Source organism: Electrona antarctica (assembly GCF_951216825.1).
Source record: "Electrona antarctica genome assembly, chromosome: 2".
Classification (NCBI taxonomy): Eukaryota; Metazoa; Chordata; class Actinopteri; order Myctophiformes; family Myctophidae; genus Electrona; species Electrona antarctica.
In genome coordinates, this window is record NC_136807.1 from 18,481,878 (window position 1) to 18,505,312 (window position 23,435).

At 39.7% G+C, this 23,435-nt stretch overlaps 3 protein-coding genes across 3 annotated transcripts; 1 reads left to right on the forward strand and 2 right to left on the reverse strand.

Annotated features, from left to right (window-relative positions):
• Nucleotides 1-11: 11 nt before the first annotated feature.
• letmd1 (LETM1 domain containing 1) lies at nucleotides 12-8,270 on the reverse strand. The gene is made up of 9 exons (XM_079492789.1): nucleotides 8,146-8,270; nucleotides 7,326-7,480; nucleotides 7,127-7,242; nucleotides 6,508-6,590; nucleotides 6,056-6,242; nucleotides 4,790-4,891; nucleotides 3,451-3,603; nucleotides 3,262-3,358; nucleotides 12-1,979 (listed from the first exon to the last, which is right to left on the reverse strand). The coding sequence occupies exons 1-9, from the start codon at nucleotides 8,259-8,261 to the stop codon at nucleotides 1,903-1,905; spliced, it is 1,086 nt and encodes a 361-aa protein (XP_079348915.1). The 5' UTR covers nucleotides 8,262-8,270; the 3' UTR covers nucleotides 12-1,902.
• A 526-nt stretch (nucleotides 8,271-8,796) lies between these two features.
• Nucleotides 8,797-13,796, forward strand: gtsf1 (gametocyte specific factor 1). Its single transcript, XM_079523153.1, has 7 exons — nucleotides 8,797-8,954; nucleotides 10,864-10,942; nucleotides 11,397-11,503; nucleotides 11,748-11,871; nucleotides 12,240-12,323; nucleotides 12,725-12,782; nucleotides 12,863-13,796. Exons 2-7 carry the CDS (start codon nucleotides 10,864-10,866, stop codon nucleotides 12,939-12,941), a joined length of 531 nt encoding a protein of 176 aa, XP_079379279.1. The 5' UTR covers nucleotides 8,797-8,954; the 3' UTR covers nucleotides 12,942-13,796.
• A 5,756-nt stretch (nucleotides 13,797-19,552) lies between these two features.
• On the reverse strand, nucleotides 19,553-22,523 carry nr4a1 (nuclear receptor subfamily 4, group A, member 1; the record flags this gene model as incomplete). Its single annotated transcript, XM_079520375.1, has 6 exons — nucleotides 21,734-22,523; nucleotides 21,516-21,645; nucleotides 21,175-21,338; nucleotides 20,846-21,048; nucleotides 20,397-20,575; nucleotides 19,553-19,809 (listed from the first exon to the last, which is right to left on the reverse strand). The coding sequence occupies exons 1-6, from the start codon at nucleotides 22,520-22,522 to the stop codon at nucleotides 19,553-19,555; spliced, it is 1,722 nt and encodes a 573-aa protein (XP_079376501.1). The 5' UTR covers nucleotide 22,523.
• Nucleotides 22,524-23,435: the final 912 nt, after the last annotated feature.

Genomic DNA, 23,435 nt, shown 5'->3' on the forward strand with positions numbered 1-23,435 from the left:
GGAATGAGAGATGAGGAAAAGTAAATTTATTTCTCAGAGAAACAAAATATTGGCACACAGCAACACAACCCTGAAGAGTAATTGAACAAAAATCTCATCTGTAAAAAAGGAAAAAGGCATACAGAATGGGAGAATGAAAATACGAAAATAGCAATGAGAAAATTGTACTACTTGAGAAAGGCACATACCAAATTATCCCTCCGATTTCACAATTTACAACCCCCTGGTGGAGTAATCACTGTTTTTGCTTTCAGTGCGTGACAGTTATCCTGTGCTGAACAGATAGTGGACTTCCTTTTTAAGCCTTCAAATTAAGAACAAGATCAAGTAAACGATGCAGTTGAATACATAAAGTGCATCACAAGTACAATAAAATTAAACTACCATACATATACTGTAAGCTGAGAATAATACACACATCAAACAATTGAGTTTCTTTGCAATTCAAAGGCCACCAGGCCGTTATCCTTTACAAGACAACATCCATAAATGTAGTTTACATTTACTTTAGTCACCCTTGAAGTATCCAATCCAGTCAATGGATTTGGACAAAGGCTGCCTGATAACAAACTTGATTACTTTACTGTTTTCCCAAACATTGCACGTTTATTCAAGGCTTGAAGGTTACCAATCTCTTAAGAGCTTCACTCTACACATGCCGTTTTTTTTGCTTGTTTTTTCCTACAAACCTCAAACCTTCATACTGACTACTGAGGCAACATGAGGACAGTGGTAAATTAAACTAAGTATAAAAGCACGAGGAAATGTCAGGTTTAAGCTTAATGTTGGAATACATGCTTACCAAAATTCTTTAGTGTGTTATGTTCCGTTTCTAGACTGGAATGTTTATGGCCAAGTTACTCTTATGAACTCTAAACATTAACAGACTGTAAAACCAAGTTCAAGGTATATTTCACTTTCAAATAAAAATAAATGAAAAAGTACCCACTCCTGCATTAGAATGTCCTAATGCGTTAGAATGTCCTAATGCGTGAGGGGCCGTGATTTTTCAATTACTTTTTTTCATTTATTTGATATTCTTTTAATGTTTATTGTATTTGAAAGTAAAATATTTTCCCCTCAACTTTTGTATTTTATGTTCCCTGCTAGTAAAGCGTAATGATATATAACTTAGAATGTAAACAGAATTCAAGCAAGTCTTAAAAGTGGTGACTAGCTTGAGATAGTAACAGTACATAACCATGCATTTTATGTCATCAACCCACAATCACCAGTGGGTTACTTATCAAGACCATGCAATGGAGCCTACTGGACCTATTGATGTTGTCAGCAATTGTTCGATGTTGCGTTAGGTGCGTTGTCCGACTACTAATCTAACCCTAACCTCAGGGCCACATAAGTAAACATAAAGCCAAGTTTTTGTATAGCTCAGTTTCACAATGTTTTTTGTTTGGCTGCAGTAATTTCACTTCCGCGTTTCCTAATTGCAGACAGTAGGCTCCAGTAGAGCTTACTGGCTTCATGGCATGGTCTTCTTGATAAGTAACCTACTGGTGATTATGGGTTGATATGATACGAAGCAGGTGTTGATTTCCCTCAACAATGCCAATATACTGAACTTTACTGCAACAGGTAATACATGTCTAAACCTCAATTACAGAGATGTAGCTGTACATGTTGTATAATACCTGTCAGTTTCAGTATTCAAATGTATTACTGCTATGACACAGGACAGTTTAACCTACTGTATATCAGAATACACCAGTATAGAGATATCAGGATTTTTGAGAGTATAGTTGTAAGAAAGTTGTTCCACACCCATCATTTTATCCCACGTTACTGGAATATGAAGTGTTACAGATGCTGACACCTTTGGGGAAGTGTCTCAGATCAACATAGCTCATGGAATACTGGAAATGGCAAACTGCTCCGGACTCCCCGTCAATGACAACTGTGAGTGTTTGGGTAGTTGGCAGAAAGTAATACCATGGTGTACAAAAGTAGAGATACCTCAGAATCTGAAAGAAAACAAAAAAAGCCATATTGTATTAATAGTTTGAGTTGAACAGGTTTGCCGTGTGTGTGCGCGCGCGTGCGTGCGGGGGGCTCAACTATGTACTAAAATTGTGACAAACAGCACATACATGATGTTAAAATACTCTTACTAGAACATTATCTCAACATCAGGCTCAAGTACAGTATAAGTCTACAGTGCAATGGTTTTAAATTGTCAAATTTTAAGTTGACAAATTAACAGTCTTTATTTAGACATGATTTGTGACAGACATTTGTCACAAATTACAAACCATGCTTCCTGTCACGTTTTGTCAACTTTATTTTGAATTGCATCGGCTAGGCTACAAATTGTATAGTGCAGGATGCAAACGTCTATACAAATGGTTGGGATGTACTGTGGCAGTAGTAGTTCCAAATCAAATGTGATTGAGATAATGGTTTATGAAAGCCTTAACTATAGGCTCTTAACTCTAGTCCAGGTTTCCCTTACCTGTTCCGCTTCAGTTTCACATAGCTTCATTTGATTGGCTAGGCAGCAGATTTGAACCAATCACATACTGTATGACACCTACATATGTGTTTCCGTTTAAGATGTGCTGCCGAGCCAATCAAATGAAGCTATGGAAAAGTAAACCAGGAAACCCAGGATAAAAAGTTAGGCCCCATTTAGACATTAGACTTACATGATTACATCCAGTCATATCCGATTCATTTATCAAATCTGATCTTTTGGCCCGACCATTCACAGTAGACTGCATTTGCAAGTGACCAGATCGGATGTGTTACAGATCTGTGTTTTCAGACTGGCAGCCAAATCCAGCCTGAAGCAGCGTGAAGCAGCATCTGTGCCACATCCAGATTGGAATCCAGTTGTATAAATAAGTATAAACACAAACAAGTCACATGGAATCCGATTAAGTCAGGTTACTGCGTTCAGACTGAGACGGATCTTCTGAAATCAGATTTGAAACCACCTCTGAATTTGGCATTTTGAAAAATCGGATTCCATGTGACTTTGTTGTGTTTAGACTTATTTAAACAAATCGGATTCCAATCTGGATGTGGCAAAGATCTGATTCAGGCTGGATTTGGCTGCCAGTGTAAATGGCGCCTTAGGCTCCGTGCCTATTAGCCTCTTTCTTGGACTACACTCAGTGATAAGATGCAGCACTGTGGTAGGTTTCTCAATACTAAAGCTATTGTACATACAGATATAAACATTTGCATATGGTCTGGGTAGAAAAACAGCTAAAGGAGAACAAGAGAGAGGAGAATGTATGATACCTTTCAAGGGGTAGGAGACCTGGAGCCACTGTGACAGCCACTCACGACACTGATTGATGCTAAGAACATCAGCGTGGATTCCCCTGACATAACATGCCTGAATACAGTACAAATCAGTGTTATCACTAGGTAAAATGTTTCTGCAGTTAATTAAAAAAATATATATATTATTTAGGGTAATTTACTGACCTGTCTGAGCTCGGACTCACTCAGCTCATGAGGACCCAGTTTGATGAGGGCACGGTCAAGCTGGAGCAGTACCAGTGCGTGGCTATTCAGCCGCCTGCCAATAAAGAAACTTGGCAGATGGGTTGTCAGGAAGAGCAGGGGGCTGATATGTCTCTGGTTGGTAGAGAAGACAAGAGTGAGCACGCTGAGGTTGTGGTGCAGTTAAGTTGGTTCATCTTCATTAATTTGTGTTCCTGCACTCTTAAATGTGCCAGAAATACTATACCCTTATTACCTACAGTAGCGGTTGATTGTGGTGGTGGACATAGTAAATGTAGGCGTAAGTGTAACCTCAAGTCAACAAACTGTTAAACTGTTTAACTGTCAATATTCCAGGCATTAAATTGCAATTTTGTTTTCTGGGCAAGGTGTCTGCAGGTATCAGGAATCAGGAGTTCAAATGTAAGACTTTAATGCCACCAAGAATTTAACTTAAGACCAAACTTGCAATGAAAATGTATGCATATTGTTCACCGGCAAAAGTATGTATTTCAAGTGAAATTTATTTTTTCTAATTTCACTATAACAAACATTTGAAGTAGACATTGTTGCATTATTCTCTGTGCAAGAAATGTGTCTTCCTGTCGCTATCTCTTTCTACTTCCTTATTTACAAAAAAAAACAAAAAACAGCCAATAGAATGTTATCTTGACTAAATCCAACTGAAGCAGAAAGGACAAGTTGTCTTGCCAGAATTGCTCCTACTCAAAGTACTGTGTATAACCATTTATGTTGCCTTCAATGTTATTTGGTAACATAGAAGCACCCAGGAACTCTTGCAGGAATGCAGACATGTGACATACCCTAAAAGTATCCTTGCACATTCAATAAAATCTTATATGCAGTATATTCTATTATATTAGTTTATCAAAACTCAGTCGCACCGTATAGGCAGACCTCAATCAAAAATGATATAAGAAAAAAAACATTAAGGCCTGTTTTAAATAAATATTAATTTAAACATAAAAAGGCCCACAGACAGACACCCTGGCAGGGTTTAAAATCCAAAGTAGGTAAGAATCACTGGATCTTTTGTAGTTATGTTGTACTTTAGTATGAATATGGCAATCAGCAATAGCAATGCAGTGCTTCCATATCAAACACAGAATATTAATTAAACACCCCATGGGGGGTCCGTACGCTTTTCCGACCAGTCATTGGTCCGACCATCCAAAATCTATTAAACCTACAAAACTTTGAATATGTCAATGTTCTAAAATGTATTGGTATCCAGAATCAGTAGAGTCAAATTGACTTTTTCAGGAGATACAGTCTAAGGAAGGTATCTTAGTTCACTAACCATTTGATTTACGCTCATCCTCTTTATACCCAGTGGAGGTCCAGAGAATAGACCCCGCACAGCATGGATTTCAGACGCATTGGGATGTGCTCCACTTTGCACCTGGAAAATGCAGATACACAGCCTTATCTAACTGAGCACACAGCATACATACTGTATTAATACTAATTTGGCTATGTCTGGTATTCATTAGTTTGGGACATAAATGTAGCCAATTAAGATGCAAAAAAGCGTCTATACTACACTATACTTAGCCCCTCTCGGAACCCTACGTAAAGTTTTCTGACATTTGGATGACTTTACACGTAGGGTCCCTCTCCAGTTCGTAAGCCCACAATAGGACGCAGCTGTACATAACCTCCGTTGCGGCCGTTCTTTTTTGATGGGGGTTAGATGTTTCAAAAGAAGCATATAGGAGCTATAGGAGACAACGGAAACATCAGAGAATTTTCCTTTGGCGCAGAAGCCGTTTTTTGACCGTTTTGGCAGCTCTGAAATTCTCCCTTCCTTCCTTGACTTATTGACATCCCATTGTACCGCCTCCAGCACCGACACTGGCTACAGTGGCGACAGAGCGATCAGAGGCAGGAACGTAGGGACGCAGAGCTAGCCAACCTGGCGCTGGAGGCGGTACAATGGGATGTCAATAGGAAGGAAGGAAGAAAGAATTTCAGAGCTGCCAAACCGGTCAAACAAAGATTAAAAATACTTAACGGCTTCTGCGCCAAAGGAAAATTCTCTGACGTTTCCGTTGTCTCCTATAGCTCCTATATGCTTCTTTTGAAACATCTAACCCCCATCAAAAAAGTGCAGAACGGCCGCAACGGAGGTTATGTACAGCTGCGTCCTATTGTGGGCTTACGAACTGGAGACCCTACGTGTAAAGTCATCCAAATGTCAGAAAACTTTACGTAGGGTACCGAGAGGGGCTATACTATACTATACAAATATGACGTTCCTTTCACTTACAATTTGGGCATTTAGCAGACACTCTGAGACTTACAACGTACATTTTTGTCAAACGGGGTAAGCGGTAGGTGTCAAGAAAAGAGGACAAATGTATATATAATTATTATAAGATGACATTTTTGGGGGAGCATGAATAAGACATGAAACAAACAAGAGCATGAAATTAAAGTCCATAGACTTGGCTGCCAAATGACATGTCTAAAAGCCAGACGTTTGTTTTGAAAAACAATAGACTGACAGGTAGACAGGCAATTGGCAAATGGATATTAGAAATAGAATAGAACCAGGCTATCTTACTTTACTGCACAGGTGTTGTAGGCCTCTCTTAAGGTGACCTTCTTTGACCTGGTTGCCTGTGTTCTCAAGTTCCTTAAGCACTGCCGAATGGTGTTGGACCCTGCGGGAATGGTACACACCTCTGAACTCCACCCGCTGTTTCAGAGTCCAAAAATGGGGTATTAGGAGCTGCCGAGGGAAAAGGTACCTGGCAGTGAACAGGAGAGGATGGTACCAGAGGGAAGACGAACACAGTGATGGGAAGAATAATGTCATGACAGGGAAAGGTAGGACGGGCCAACAACACAGAGGGATGGGAAGGCAGGTGGCATACATTGTAGAGCAGTAAGAGCACCATGTATTATTATTATTGAGTAACATATGATTAGTTACATTTGTGTCACTTTCAATCGGTTTAATTTGCAGCATATACCAACTAAACAGTGATGAGTGAAGTGAGGTGACATACTTACATCAGGAGGAACACCAAGTAGTTGGCAAAGGGGGGGATGGATATCACCACCAATGGAATGGCTTTCATCATGTCTCTGCGAAACTGAGAAACAAAGAGAAAGATTATTCTTTTTAATGTCAGTCTATTATTGACCTTACAAATAAAGTTGTTCCCAGATGAAAAGTAACAAACATGGAGTATGTTTTACAATGATTATCTTTGTGAACATCACTTACAAGTACCTTACACTCCCTTCTAAACCTCAGATATCTGAATTGACTGGTCAGGCTCCAAACAAGTTGACTGGAGGTTCACAAGGTTCTATACTAGATCCCTTCCTGTTTTCTCGACTCTACACCAAATATTGTCGCCAAAAATAGACGGTGACAATCTACAAGCTCACAACGCGTCACAGATATACAAGTTGTGAGTGTTTAGATATGCCATTTTCACAGAATGCTTGATTACATGTATTGTGTTAATTGCTGCATTTAAAAATCACAAACTGAACTGTGTCAGGCTGTTGAAGTCCAACACAATTGCTACATATCTTAATAAACCTGCTCACTAAACTTGGTTTAGTGAGCAAACGGTGTTGTGCAAAAAATAATAATATCCTATACAATCAGGACACTCACCTGCCAAAGCTTTTCCAGGTCCCTGTAGGGTAAATCCTGGACTGCTATGCTGTTGGTGTACATTGCCATTTTAATTCTCCTAATATCTTTGGCATCTTTGAAGAGCAGCTTGAATCCTGGAATAGTGACATACAGTATGGATCAAGTCTACACAAGTTGAGAGTATACCTTTTCTGAAGATGAATGTATGGTGGTTTACCTTCTACAAAAGTGTGATAGAGCTGATAAAAGCGGGGGAACCGACTTTTAAGGTATCTTTCATATTTGTCATTGGCCCGCTGTAGTCTGGACACAACATATCGGCCAACACCTTGCCTGGCTTTTGAGGATGAGAACTGTCTGCACAGGGACAACCTGTCATGTATAAAGAGGGTACACGTTAGCTCTTATGGTATTCAGGGTTTACCATAACTAAATGTGGCTCGGCTCCCATTATCTCCTATTCTGTATCCTTTCATTTTACACCCAGAGCCTCAGCCGATATAGATAGATCTATTCTAGATACAGTGCATGCACGCGCACACACACACGCACACACAAACGCACACACACTCACACACATATATGCACATCTAGATATAAGACACATTATATATGCACACACAATCACCACAGACAGATAGCCCCTCTCGGAACCCTCGTAAAAGGTTTCTGACATTTGGATGTTTAAAGGTAAACATCCAAATGTCAGAAACCTTTTACGAGGGTTCCCAGAGGGGCTACACAGACAGACAGACAGACAGACAGACAGACAGACAGTGTTGCCTAACCTATGAAGGAAGCTACCTACATGGCCAATGTCCAGTTCAAGTGTAAATTAATCTACAAGTAAATTCCGGAACTTGTATAATATAACACTTTAGATAAACACAAGTACTACTACTATTAAGAAGGGTAATACGCTTTCCTGTTAAAGTGTTGTGATAACATCAGCTGATATATGACAGCTAGCTTAAACCAAAAACTAAGGTAAATCTAATAAAATATAACAGCGATAAAAATAAGTATGAACCGTATACCTTGGTTGAGATGACACATAAGGAGAATAAAGGCCAGTTGTTATCCCATTCACTCGTAATGCATAACGTCGTGCCAGAGACAAATGACTACACAGGCCCACACAAGACAGCGCCATTTTGGTAAGGGCAAATTCCTGGTGGGGACAACCATAGATAGGGGCGGGGGACAACCATTTACCGTAATTGCTGTTGTAGCTCTACACTACAGGGTTATGTATGTACCGTAATGATATTTGGGGGGAAACCTGGGGAAACCTTAGGGGGAATCCCCTTATTTATAACGCTGTGTGTGGAAAACGTTGTTATGGAGGAAGTGGAACTTTATTTTGTCGTTTCATCAGCCTAGACCTTTTTTTCCATATTCATCCATATTGACATATAAACAGGTTGGTTGTGTTCAGTTGTGTGTAGAATGTTTCTTAGTACTTCCTTCATCTCGCGTCACCAGACTAATTAAGGTTGCAGATTCTTTCCGCAGTGGCAGTGAGTCAATATTTGTTTGTTTATTAATTGATTGTTACATGAATTTATATTGTTTTATTTATTTATTACGGTATTTTTTTTGGGGGGGGGGGACTTCCTCGACAGGAAAGGAAACAGGTGACCGCGTGGGTGGGGCCATGGGGGGAGGGTGGGGCTCACTCATGGTCATCTTGTTATAGGTTGATTTCGCACGCACGCGCACAGCGCCGCACACACTTCATGAAGAAAATTGACACCAGTAGAGTAGACGATTGACGACGCGGCAGCTTAGCTAAACGATTACGAACGAACTTGGTTTGCTCCAGCAAAAGTGACAAGTCGTGGAGGTGGGTTTGTAATGTTAATGCAACTTTTATGTCTTTGTTCGTGTGGTCATTTTGTATTAGCGTTCCTAAAGTTAACGTTGTCTTTTAACGACTGTTAACGTTATAAATTGTTGGCGTGCCACGTGCTATTTATTTGACGCCAGTCGCCAGTTCAATAAAGCTGGTGCGTTGCATTTTAGGAGGAGGCGAATCATTTCTACGGCCCAAGTCAGTTCAAGTTATAATGTTTCACAAGAGAACGTACCAAAAAGCATCGACACTACAGGCCTTCTGCAAGCCAATTTAGGCCTACTACAATTTAGGTCATTGTTGTCGAACCAGACATTATAAATGGAGGAGTACGGCGGTAAAAAAAAAACCGAACTATTCTACACTACAACAAACCAAGCGTGGCTAGAACAATACGCTCACACAGGGCATGGCGATGTAAAATGGCGATACCATGCGGATGCGATGTGGGCTTGTTGATCTGCTGTTTTAGAACATTTCGATTTCTCGTCGAGTCGGTGTTTGGGGGTACATGCCATCGAATTTCTACACCGCCGTACAAAAGGACCCCGATGGAAACAAGCCTCTTGCAGACCTGTCGTGTATTGTACTGTACTTCCCTGTGCTTGTCCATGCAAACTTAAGTGTTAATCAAGTATTTAATCAATCAATCGTGTATATAAGAAAAATGCTGTACACGGTCAAGTAGGTCAATTTGAAGGTCCTACATTGACACCACTGTCAGAAGTTGTGTAACAAATAAAAAAGCCTACTTAAAATGTGTCTAGGTTATTTGTTCGAATACCAAACTACTCGCCCCGCCTTTACCAACTCGCCCCCGCGAAATGTTTTAATGTAGTTTACAGTTAATTTAGTATTTCCCTCCCTCCCTATCTGAAATTATCTTGTATACAGATTTAATTGATTGTATAGTAGTCGATACTCTATACTCTGTAAAATTAAGAACGAACAACATGACACAGAGACGGTGACTTCTTAGTTAATTTAGGACCTTCTAGCAGTTAATTTCGTTTTATTAAACACATTTCTTCCATGTAGCCCTAGCCGCAATTTGCAACTCTAGATTTTTTTATAATGGGATGAATCTAGAGTTGCAATACCCTCCATTGACTCCCCACTCATCATTTTGCGTTTGCGATCTGCTTGTCTTAAACAACGTTAAACTCACCAACATTGCAGCTGTAGTCCAAGCTTGAATTATTCTTTCAATCTGCCGAGCTTGTTTTTCATAAAAATCCCCGTAGACATGTTATGAGCTACTTTCTGTCAAGAAGAAGAAATGTTGGAGTTTGGAAGCGCTCGTTTGTTTTAAGGCCGGGGTCGCGCTGCTGCCTCCTGCATTATGTGCAAATGCAAAACAGATGCATGCAGGGACGTTCAGTGACTCTACGAGCGCTTCCAAACTCCAGCACTTAGAAAAAGAATCACTTGCACAGAATTTCTTGACAGAAAGTAGCTCATAACATGTCTACGGGGGATTTTTATGAAAAACAAGCTCGGCAGATTGAAAGAGAATAATTCAAGCTTGGACTACAGCTGCAATGTTGGTGAGTTTAACGTCGTTTAAGACAAGCAGATCGCAAACGCAAAATGATGAGTGGGGAGTCAATGGAGGGTATTGCAACTCTAGATTCATCCCATTATAAAAAAATCTAGAGTTGCAAATTGCGGCTAATGTAGCCCATGTTTTGTAATGGCATCATCCTGCTATTATGCCCGGATATACAGAGTGAACTTAACAATGATAAATTAATATGATACCTTTTATATAATCACTAACATAAATGATGTTATTTACAGCTAGGTTGTAGGAGTAGTGGGCGAGATGGAAAAGGGGCGACCGTACCTGTTACCATTTGTTTTATATTGTCAGAACATTATTTTTCCTTTTTGTCTTTAGATGTTGACTGCATCAAGGTATACCCGCAGCAGCAGTCCTGATGGGACCAATGTGGACAACTCCTGTGAAAAGGAATTGGGTAAAACTCTGTTAGGGAAAGTTAGCAAAATGTGTGACCAATCTGTGCCAATAGCTTTCTTCACAAAATGTGTTCATAAAAGGTGTCTACTATCACCTCAATTTGTTCCAACCCAACTCTCTTGGGAAACTTTTGACAGCTGCTGAAAGTTGTTAGCCTGGCCCCAGCCCTGAATCGCTAGCCACGTCCATTAAGAAAATATGTTCTGGAGACAATGAGGCGAAACAAAATAAATTCAGTGTCAGGCTAGAAAGTTGGGGTAGGCCTACCATTAACCTATATGCAATGATTCTGAATCCATTGCAAGCATCTGTTTTGCACGAAAAACACTAGACACTTTTCCAAATGTGATGACCATCACATTTGTGACCCTAGAGACATGCATAGTAAAAGTAATTTCCTCTCCGTATCAATACAATACTCAAGAGAATATCATGTCTGCTCTTACCCATAGATCCCACAAAGGACTGTGACCCGGACAAACTGTTGCAGTGCCCATACGACCCCAACCACCAGATAAGGGCATGTCGTTTCCCATACCATCTATTAAAGTGCAGGAAGGTTGGTAACAAGTGCAAATGACAACTGTGTAATCAGTCGCTTACATCTAGGATTATATGTATGGCAATTTAAACGGGAAAGTATTTGTTATTTTAGTTCTTACTGTACTTTCAATCAACTATCTCAGCTGTAGTAAATGTATCACATTGTGTTGAAATGCTTATTAGCTTCAGCTTGAAGAGATTGATTTTCTAAAATTTGAAAATGAATGGTTGTCTGAATGACATAACTGATGTTTTTGCAGAATCACCCCCAACTGGCCAGTGAATTAAAAACGTGCCCATTCAACGCTCGACACCTGGTGCCCAAGAACGAGCTGGCCCGCCATACTGCCACCTGTGAGGACAAAAGATACATCCACACTGCAAGTAAGATAACTTTTGTCTTTTCTTGTTGATTTTAAGAATCAAAATTATTACACAATCACCTAATTGCAATTATTTCGCTTAATAGTCATAATCACAAAACATTTTCCAAAAGTAGTGGAAATTGCCGATCTAGATCCTCTATATAATATTATTAAATATGTATATATTTCTTTGTATTTAAAAAAAGAAAAAGCCGTTGGCGCATGTTCAATGCCAAAGAACGCAAATGTAACTTTAATTGCAATTTATTTTGTATGACAATTAATCAAGTACATTTTCATGATCATGACAGCTCTAATTGATTTTACATGTAATTTAACTCTAATAATATTCAGTACTGCTTATGGAGATAAATTTGTATTTCACAGACAATGAGGAGGAACAGCAGTACAAATGGCAGGTCCCTTGCCCAACATGGACAACACCTGTCACGGAGGAAGACTGGGAGAACGGTCAGTTGCATTTCTTTTTATTTTGTCTTTTTTGTTTTGATTTTTGCTTATGAGTCTGAGATAAACCAGTTTGGCTCTGGTTAAAGAACTTGCGGAATCTCTCAAGGAAACGGGCACTTTAAACAAAGATGACAGACTATTCTGAATCTTTACTATTAAAGGTACATTTTACAATGTAAAATGCACAGGGAAATGCAGTTCAATACAAGGTCTAAGAGGAATTAAACACATGAAAGCACAGCTTGTTTCCATTGGGGTCCCCAATTCATTGAGAATGGAACAAAATACAACCAACCCAATTGTATAAGTTATAATGTATTAACATACTCTACCATACAGATTGGATACAATTACTTTTTATTCATGAAAAAAGTCTGCCCTTTCTGTTAAACTTTTTGCAGAGTCTGACGATGCAGCAACTCCTTTTGTGTGGGGCCTTTCCACAACGCCAAATCAAAGGTTAGTTCTCCCTTTTGAATATTCCTATACTTGTATTGGCACTTTTCTTTGTCTCATTTTATAAATATACTCTCCTTCAGGCTGGAGTTGGACACAACCCACCATACCTCCATCCTGCGAGTCCCCAAGACGCTGCCATGGCCTGCTTTCCGGCAGTAATTTTATTTTTGCATGGTGTTTCTTTACTATTGCATGCTTTGTATTTGTTTTGTTTTGGTTTGATGTGAAGTTTAGTTTAAAAAAAAATATTTTTTATTTTTGCATGGTGTTTCTTTACTATTGCATGCTTTGTTTTGTATTTGTTTTGTTTTGGTTTGATGTGAAGTTTAGTTTAAAAAAAAAAAAAAAAAGTTGGAAGTACAGAAGTACAGTAAAACATTCCTGGCATGGCATTTCATGGCATAACCACTAGATGGCAGCGCCCATCATGTTTAACACTAGGAGTGAATAGCCTAGCCAAGTGCTGTCTGACAAACTTGCTGCAGGTTTTGTACCTGTTTAAAGCCTCACGACAATCAGATGTTTCAACTAACCAGACTACTGAACGATAAAAATAAATACAAAAAAGATGGTGGTTATACTGTAAACTTCTGCAGGTTATAGAATCTGATGTCTTGAAAGTTTTTGCAAGATCGCCAATGGCCTCAGTAATCCTACAGTGATGACTGCCTGCCAACATGTTATATCCTATCTAAATGGCATTATTGATTTCATGTGATGGCTGTCTATTTTTGTTCAGGCTATTATTGGAAGTGTTCAGATGACCACCCTCCTTGTTACCATTTGGAAAGACAAAATATGACTCCTCAGAACATGGTGTACACAACAGGCTGGCAGTAGGGATGTCCTTGCTGTATCCAGTACCATTATGTGATGTCATTGGCTTGATTTCTGTTAAGTTTGTGTGAATGGTTTGTCAAAGGGTATTGCTTTTTGCACTCGGTTTCTGTTAGAAAAGGTTTAAGGTTCTTTATTGCTGCCTGTGTACATGAATAAAATGTGTTTGGCCCCTCAGACATTGCACCTGTATAGTTGGTAACATGAGGATGAAGAAAACTGACATCTACAGTGTGTATATACATAATGGCAGTCGCAAATAAGAGACTTAAAGAAAAGAAATGAGGTATTGGGTTTATTTAATTTTCTTATCAAAGGATATTTTTTTCAATTGAAAGTATTGCTTAGTGCTGTATTGAGATATTCAGAATATCAGTCTTTCAGCCTTCAGATTTGTCACCTTGCTATCTGCATGGAGACACAACCCTTTTGAAACTCCTCCAGTCAGTGCTGGCTGTGAGACATGCTGCAAACAAGTTTTAGACACGCATCCAAGGCTTGTCGCCTGCAAGTGAAACCCAAGCTTCCCTGTCGGTCTTTATAATTGTAGCATTCTCATATTCTCCCAGCCACTGGTGTCCCATACAGTTGACTTGTTCACTGGCACTGCCTTGTAATCCTGGAATGCTGATGAAAGTTATCACAGCTTTTCACATGCATGATTTGTAGGTGGAATATATTCTGTATCTGACCACATGTAATCAGAGTGATGTTGACTTTATCTTGTTACTCTTACTGGACAAGTCCAGCAAGGTTGCCATATGCCCTCTGATTGCATGTCATCTGTCCTGGCTGACTGCATTTGCAAAGGATTTTTGTTATCAGGCACCATCTTTGCACATTTCCTGTGCTGTTGCAATAAACGACCTTTAACCAGTCCTTTAATTGCAATACAATGCAAAACTACTCCACAGTACATTCATTGTAGACTAATTTGACCTTGAAACTGGTGCAGATAAGTTGTGCAAGAATACATACTGGTGACTGGTTAAATCGTGACAAATAAAACTCCCTGAGTCTTCATTTAACTGACACCACATTTCTACACAGATGATTTCAGTGTTGTACAGAACTAGTAAGGGTAGTACTGTACAGTGGTTCTCAATGTGGAGCCTTGAGGGGGTTAGATGCCAAATTGGACTCTTATATGAGTCTGTAACTCTAGTAGAACAATCTGTACAAATGGAACCTAGGAATCAGTGTACGAACCTGATGAACCCCAAACACTAAAGTGTATTAATTTAGATTTTATAGTGTTGATTGGGATTCCAGAAATTTAAAATGGTAAAAGGATCAGACTCACAGGCATAGTAACACTGAAAGCCATTCAAACGGAATAGAATGAGATGCATGAAATCAACTGTAAGCAAGAGACCAAGCAGTTATTTGTCTGAAACCTTGTGTGAGGTCTGAACTTAAGCACACTGGTGTTTCTGCTCTCGCACTGTAAAATCCCCATTGTTCATTTAACGGTTGAGAGTGTACCCTTGCAAGTGCATCTGGTCACCTTTGTACACTGTGTTACCAATGGTTAAATGAATACTGACGATCTTACTGTTCACAGTCTGTAGGTGTCTTCACAGTCCCCATACTTCTCAGGGATACCCTGTGTGGCTTTGATTTGCCATACAGTACAGGCAAATATTGCACTATATGTCCCAATTAAAGTACTGATATATAGCATACTTTGGATTTGAAAGATTGATGAGCACTTTAAATGTTTTAAAAAAAAATAGGCCATATACAGTAGAACTAAAATGTTCTCTTGAACTCACATAAGTTAATCGAAAAACATTTCCTTTCATTATAGTTTCTGAGTAACAGCTAATGCATGAGAGCTCTTGTTTATGTCACTAGGCAGCATGTGCACAAATGCAGTGCTTATTGCTTGTTTTGTCAATTGACAACAGATGACAAATATTTGTGTCACAAAAGCTATATGGGTATTAAAAGTCTGGGAACCCATAAAATCACACCCGTGTGAAGTGAGTTGTGCAACTCCGTGTGGGGGTTCCCTGGGGGGGGGTCCGGACCCACAGGAACGCACCCAGGGTGCCGGCCCGATTCCGGCGAGCTGCCCCGCGTCCGAAACGGTTGAGAAATGACAAAGTTACCGTGTGGGGGTCCCTCTACTGTACTGTACTGTCACTGTACTATACTGGCACTCCCGAAATCACCATATATACAGTTAATGTGTGTGTGTGTGTTAGGTTGCGCACAGGTGGTGAAAAACAACCATGCTGTTTTCGTGCTCAAACGCACCCACCCACCCAAACAACCACTAAGGGAGTGGTTGCACCACTCAAAAAAGGGGTTGATTTTCAGCTGCTGAGCTGAATCTAAAAAACTAAAAAGCAAAGCCTCATAATACCTGGAAAGCTAATACAAAAACTAAAGTAAAAGTAATACATTTCTCAACTACTGAAATCAAACACTGGGGGAAGGGAACAAAATTATGAAAATGTCTAAACAGTAACTACTGATACTTATCTATACATTAGTTGTAGCACTTGTGGTCTAAAAATAAACTTTCACAGCTTGCACTGAGCAGCTTTCCCATAACACTCACGAGGTGTATGTTCACATTTCAACATCAACATGCATGTGAGGATGCCTCCCCTGTGCAATGATAAAGGAGACCGAGTCATTTGAAACATGAGAGGGAATTCCATAGCCTTCTAAAAACAGACTAGTATGTGTACTATCTAAGTGAGAGAACATTTCAATAGTACTTTATCTTCTGATCTGATGCCATTTTTAGATTGTATATCCTCCAACAAAAATAATAGTAAAACTTGACTCAGGCATACAGTTGTGTACAGTGCTGCTGGTGCATTATGGAGTGCAGTGGTACTAGATTGGAAGTGTAAGAGGGCTGGGCTAACGACCTGCTTTTAAAACTACAAATGCAAAAACAAATTCAACAAAAACACATTCAAAGTACAAGGTATATAAAGATGATTTATCAGCTAGACGTTTTCATTCTGATCCACCTGATTGAATGAATTAGACTGAATCAACAATGGCTAATGATTTTCTTATCCATCAGAATATGGCTGTTTCATCCAATTTCACATACTATTGGTTGAAATATGTCCCCGCAATCACAAGATATTGTATATTAAATAGCAAATACTCTATATCTCTCAGAATTGAACAAAGATGACAAAACTGAGTAGGAATAGGCAATTGTACATTTTTTATTTTCATGTAAAGCTGCAATAAAAGATTATTAATATTTCTATAATTGGTCAAAATGAAAGGCCCAACACAAACTGATCATACAGACATGAATTAATTTGGTATTGCACGAATATTCTTAAAACTAATTTGACATAATTAATTAACAAAATCAGTGTGTAAGACAATGTAGTAGCTGCTCTGCTGTCAATCATTTAATTCCATGAATTATATAATATTTGACAAAATGATTGAAGGTGATGATGAAAACCCAACAACATAATACTAGCTGCTCTTAGACATCTGCCATGTAATTCCATTACACTATTTAACAAAATTATACTGACCAGTCTGACCTAGCCTATCTTCTAGCCAACAGAGAAACTTTCCCAGGCTAGGAATGACATGCTAGAGATTTGAGTGTCGATACGTTTTGGGTCCATTTGTACTGTAGATTACTAGCTTTAACATCACACATCAAATATTGAGGAGATTTGTGGCAATTGTGAATAACACACTTTTAACCCCTGCAGGATTTCATGAACTATTTGTTCTTAACCAAAGGGGGGGAAAGCAGGCAAAATGTGATCAACATTTGAGTAAAGACAAAAAATTGCAATATGGCATACTTTTTTACAATAGACAATATACAGTCATACAAAAAGGATTTCAGTAGCCTTGTGGTTAGAGTGTCCACCCTGAGATTAGGAGGTTGGGGTGCAATCAGGGAAAGGAAGGAAGTCTGCACACTGTTCATTTATTTGAAGTAATAGGACGACCCACAACAGTTCTTCGTCAGGTATAACGTTGTCCTATTACTTCAAATAAATTATTCTGGGAGCTGTAGAACAGTGTGTGGACTTCCTTCCTTTGTACATATATTTTTGTTCAGCACCTGAAGAATTTCTCAGAGATGTGTGAGCTTCCCTTTGGACTCTATTTCAGGTTGGGGTGCAATCCCCTGGCTGGGTCATTCTAAAGAAGACAGGGGACCCACCGACCCTGCAACATACTAGTGTGTGTCATGTCCAGGGGTGTACTTGTACATAATGACTGAGGGATGTACTTGTACATCAAGCTGCCTCATGCTACAGAAATAGTATAGAACAGGGGTGCCCAAAAGGTAGATCACAAGGGCTGCAGGTAGATCACATGACATGCCCCTAAAAAAAGTATAAAAAACATATTTTTGGCATCTGCCACTTGAATTAATGTGACTTGCTTCATTGATTGATATCAAAAAGGGCCTGTCAGCTCAAACCCACAATGCAATATTTTGTTTTCAAGAGTGTTGCTGTGCACAAACATCAGTAGCATTACAGATTAAATACAAAAAACTACCTACCTATTCCATATCTCCATTCCATGTGCATTTGTCTTATATGTAACACCAGCGCCGCTATTCCATATTTAAACTATTTTCAGCAATGGTATAATATTCTTTTTTCGGTAGGTAGATCTTGTTGAGCCAGTCATTTTGAAAGTAGCTCTCAAGTCAAAAAAGTGTGGGCACTCCTGGTATAGGACATAGACTCTTACTGTTTGGCCACATGGCTCTGGGACCATAGGTTCTCAGAGTCAAAGCTATTTAATACAAAATGGAGATGTTTAATGCAAAGAATGTTTCAGTCATAAACCCCTTGTAACTTAATAACAGTAGAAATATTTGTTTTGTATGTACCTGTGTTGAAAGTGCATTAGACTTTTTTCCTGTCTAAAACTCTTGATACAAAATTGATTAATGGTGTACTGTGGTATGTAAACATTCCTTTTGGTCCATGGGCTGGTCGGGCCTGACTAGTTTTGTGTCTGGCATACATCATTTTTTTGGAAAATCAAACTGTTATCACTAGACATTTGAGGGAATTGTAATCTGTGGTTGCCCCAAAACAAGTCTAGGATTGGATTAGTTGTGATTTGAGGAATCAGTTAGAAAGATTGTGTTTCTACTATGTAATATGCATGGTTCACCTTTTCGCAGTTCTGGCACTCACTATGAGCAGATGTGATAGTGTTCTGGTGGTGAGACTATGCCATGCATGATTCAAATTTGGGGTAGAATCGATGATGGGTTTATAATTTATGGATTTGTTTTATTACATGACTGCAGTCTGCAGAGATAATATGTACCAAACTTTGTGAATATGTATGCATGTGTCAGGACAAGGCCCACACTAATGATCATGAATATTGCAAAATAGTGGAAAATGTTATGCACTAAAGAATTAATCAATTAAGCTATACAAGAAATCACTTAGAAAAATATGAGTACACGATTCCTGATGAAGCCAGTCAATTTGACATATTACACATGTATAAGGCTAGAAAATTGTGTGAGGAACAGCCTGGTGCAAACTTTTGCAGATGTACGATTGTATAAATAGGCGAGTTATTATTACTGCAACCACACCAAGTACCATTGTATGTTGCCTTGTATAGTTATCTGTTCTCACCATACAGTCTCCCAAATATATATATTTTTAATCTAAAGAGTATCTCTCCTATACAATGTGCATAAACCATCGAACAAATTCACCAAAGACCTTTTGAGTTACTGAGTCCATACACATATATCTAATTTGGAGATGGCCATCTTTCCTCTGGAGTTGATGATAGGTGCTGATGCTTCTTATTCTTCTTAACTGCTTGCAGTATCATTTTGTAGCTACCACGTAACATAAGTGCTTCATTTATTTCCCAGTATATTCTCCAGAGATTGCAACACTGACATCAGGTAGTTATCCCCTGCTCTCTCAAAAAGGAAGTGTGTCCATGAAAATTTTGTCCACTATAGGTGGTGGTGGAACAAGATCTTCCAGCTTAAGGTAAAAGATGCGTTGGAGCCCTTGTGTGCACAGTGTCCTAAGCTCAGGGAGCTTCCCAAGCAGTCTGGACAAATAATTGGGTCGTGAGGAGTCAGAAGCACAGCCAGAGACGTGATCTTTAAGGCACGTAATGAGCTGGTTCTGCAAGTCTTCCACGCGTTTAGGCTCCCTAAGACCGTGGCGGTCTGTGAGAGGAAGAAATTAGAAAATATAGCTAAAATTGGTGTATAGCAGTCAGACAATAGTGTCTTAGCTGATGCTACTAAAGCTTCAGCAAAGCATACTATCATACTGGACTTCAAACGTTCAAACCTTGCAGTGGCACATACAATATGCTTGATGAAACATTAAACGGATATTTCACTTTCAAAAAAACTTTTGGTCATCGCCGGGCACCTCACGTGTTAGGAGGGCAGTATCAGTCACCAGAAAAAAGGACAGGTGTTTTTGATGAGTCCAACATGGTTCAAATGGACGTTGAAGTTACAATGGGTTTGTATAGGAAGGGGGTGGGGCATCTAAAATGAATATCAAATATCTAAAACTTAAAAACTGTCCGGGGTGTTCACAAAAGCCTGAGTAGATGACAAAATTACTTTTTTTTAAAAGTGAAATATCCCTTTAAGTGCCTTGAATGTTCAAGTATTTTCTATTATAATATATACTTTTCTCTGCCAAATCAGTGTAAAGAAGAGAGATAAATTAATTGAATTGTGAGAATTCTGTACATAATTTTGCAGATGTATGCCAGTGTGACACATAAATTCCTTACCAGTGATGGTAACCAAGGTTGCGAGGCAAGAAAAGGAGGAAACATCAAGCTTCATGCGATGAAGGCTCCGAGAGAACTCCATAATGGAGTCAATCCAGTCACCAAAACCTCGGACACACTGTGTCTTGTGAAGCACGACACCATTACAGAAGATGAGCTTGTGTGTCTCTGGATTGGACCTTCAGCAGGGAAGAGAGGACATTTGTTGGTTGGTTTATTTGATTCATTGCACTGTATGGATTATGGATATGATTGCACATGTTATCAATTTACACTGAGCAGAATTCACTTCTAAAGTGCACATTGTCACAAGGATGAATGTTTTTATAAATTCCGAAGCATGTTGAAAGCTTGGCTTTCACAAAGTGCTATATAAATAAAATGGACCATTAATATCAATTATCATTGTTTTCAGGTACTGTAGCTTTCAGGTAATTATCCTCACTCACCTGTATGCAAGTCGCAGGATGAAAAGTTCAACAAACGCAGACTCCAACAGTAGATCCTGGTCCTCAGAGCAGAACTCAGTGAACCCTGGGATACTCTCAGCCCATTTCCTGATGACCTCCATAGAGGCTGTGAGCAGGTCATAGAACTGTTTTATGTCACCTGCATCCTCTTTCTCTGATGGGCTGACAACAGTGTCCTGGAACTGAACAGGCAGGTTCTGATCAGTCATATGTATTTTAATAGTCAGTGATTTTAATGACTAAAATTAATCATATATCAGTCTTGTTAATGCAGAAAACCAGATTAAAAGTTTTCCATTTGCTCTCACCTTAGAGTAATCCAGTTTCCCAATGCCAGGATTGGAATCGATGTGTGCCCTAACAAGAGAAGCAATCAGGCTCACTGGAGACACTGTAGTTGTCGGGTCCTGGGCAACTTTCGGCTTAGATGGTAGGCGACCTCTTCGCCCTTTAAGGCTATCTGTTCTCACAACTAGGAGAAATTCTGACATTAAAACCACACACAAGTTCCCACTTTCAAACAGAGTATGTCAGTAAGGGGTGTATAGCACCAAATTCTGGGCCCTGGGACAAGGATGGAATCCGGGGTAACTCAGTCCCACTTTTCCCCCAGTGGACATGTCATAAGTCATAAATGTGCTGAACTCACCTTCCTTCACCATGCCTACAACTAGGCACTTCTGGAAACGACAGAACTGGCATCGATTCCGCCGACGCTTGTCCACAGGACAGTCTTTATTGGCGAGGCACACATACTTGGAATTCTTTTGTACTGTTCGCTGCAAAATACAAAAGACACATTCAGTATCAGGAATGTTTATTCAAACAAAAACAAAATGACTGATCTGAAACCAGATGATATGTTACCTTGAAAAATCCTTTGCATCCTTCACAGGTGCGAACCCCATAATGCTGACAGGAGGCATTGTCTCCACAGACAGCACAGCGCCCCTCATTTCCACTGGGGCTTCTTGATTTGGGTGACAGGCTGCCTTCTACCTGTTCGGTTCCATCTAAGTCACTTGCATGCTCCAATGCCAGGTGGGGAAAGGTTAAAGCTGTTGGATGCTGTTGGGTAAAATTGAAAGGGTCCTGTTCTGCCAAGTGGGACTGGCCCAAAGAGGATGCATCCTCTGCAGATCCAAAAGGGAAGAAAGAGTGTGCATGTGCAACGGAAGCTTTGTCAGCTGCCCAGAATCCTGGTGTGGGCGAGTAAGGGCCAAAGGCTGAGTCCCAAGTGGAGGTCGGCTGGCTCTGGAAGCCTGGGGTCGAGGGAGACGGTGCAGATGTGGGGCTGCCAAAATAATCAGAGCCACCAGACAGAGCATCATCGAGGTAGCTCAGTGTAAATGTTCCTGGGTAGCAGCCATAAATCTGGAGGTCATCCACCTTGAAGGGAGACTCCTGGCCTGGCGATGGAGTGGCTGGGGTAGGGTTGGTGGTGATCTGACACGAAAAGGCATCAAATTCCCCTGTGTACGTGCCCACCAGAGAGTTGATGCTCGGGAGGGGTGGAGAAGAGAGATGGTCCCTTTGGCTGCTCATGTCAAGAGCTAATCTGGAGTTAAAATCCATGCCCTGAACGGCCTGAAAATCAGAGTTGCTGAGGGTATTCTCATATGGCTGAGCTGCATGTTGGGGGTGGACAAGGGTCATGTCTGTGGGTTGAATAAGATAGCATTTGTGAGATGCAAAAGTAGCCAAATATATGTACGTTTTGAGCAAGCCATTAGTAGTAGTAGCCTACTTAATTTGGAATGGACTCCAAAATTTACAAATAATAATAATTTAAACAAACACGCTTTCTATATTTCATTGAAAGTGCAGGTTGATATTTTTGCATGCTTATAATGAAGTGTGGTAGTGCACTATGCCAACACAGGGTGCAAGTAGCCATATATGCAACAAGGTAATAGCAACAGTGTCCCTTAGGATATAAGCTTAAAATTTAGGTTTTTATGACTGTAAGCTTTAACCTAACCATGGTCTTAAATTTGACTATTGTTTTATTCTGTCTATTTGTATTTATACACTCTGGAGCATCTAAAGGAGAACAAAACATCAAACATCAGTTGCTTTTCTTTAATGGCTAGATACATTCTAGGGGATATTTTGTCTCGTTTTTATGTTTTAGATATCAGTGAACAACATCTAATTAAAGTATCGATGCGTCTCTCTTAATCATATAATTAATCAAAAAGTTATCCGCTCTCATTTCCATACACAAAAATATAACATTACCATAGCTTATTTTGACTTACCTGTTACTATGCAGTTTCACAAAGATTCAGAAGTAGTCCAAAAAGGTTGTTAATCATCTCCAGTCTTTCAGCTGAAGTGGAGTCCCTGCGCTCTGATCTCGGTAAGACATTTATAGTATCAATTTTATTGTATCCATTACGTCAGAGCTTCCATAGAAGGCAGCACAGAGGGTGGGGAGCTTTCCAGTCTCTGGCCAATCGCAAGCGCGTTCAAAGAATAGTCGTTGACTTGGATGACGCACTCGTGGGATTCCGTTGACGCGCATACTGCAAAGAACCGCAGCATTGTCTTCCCCCCCTCTCTCTCT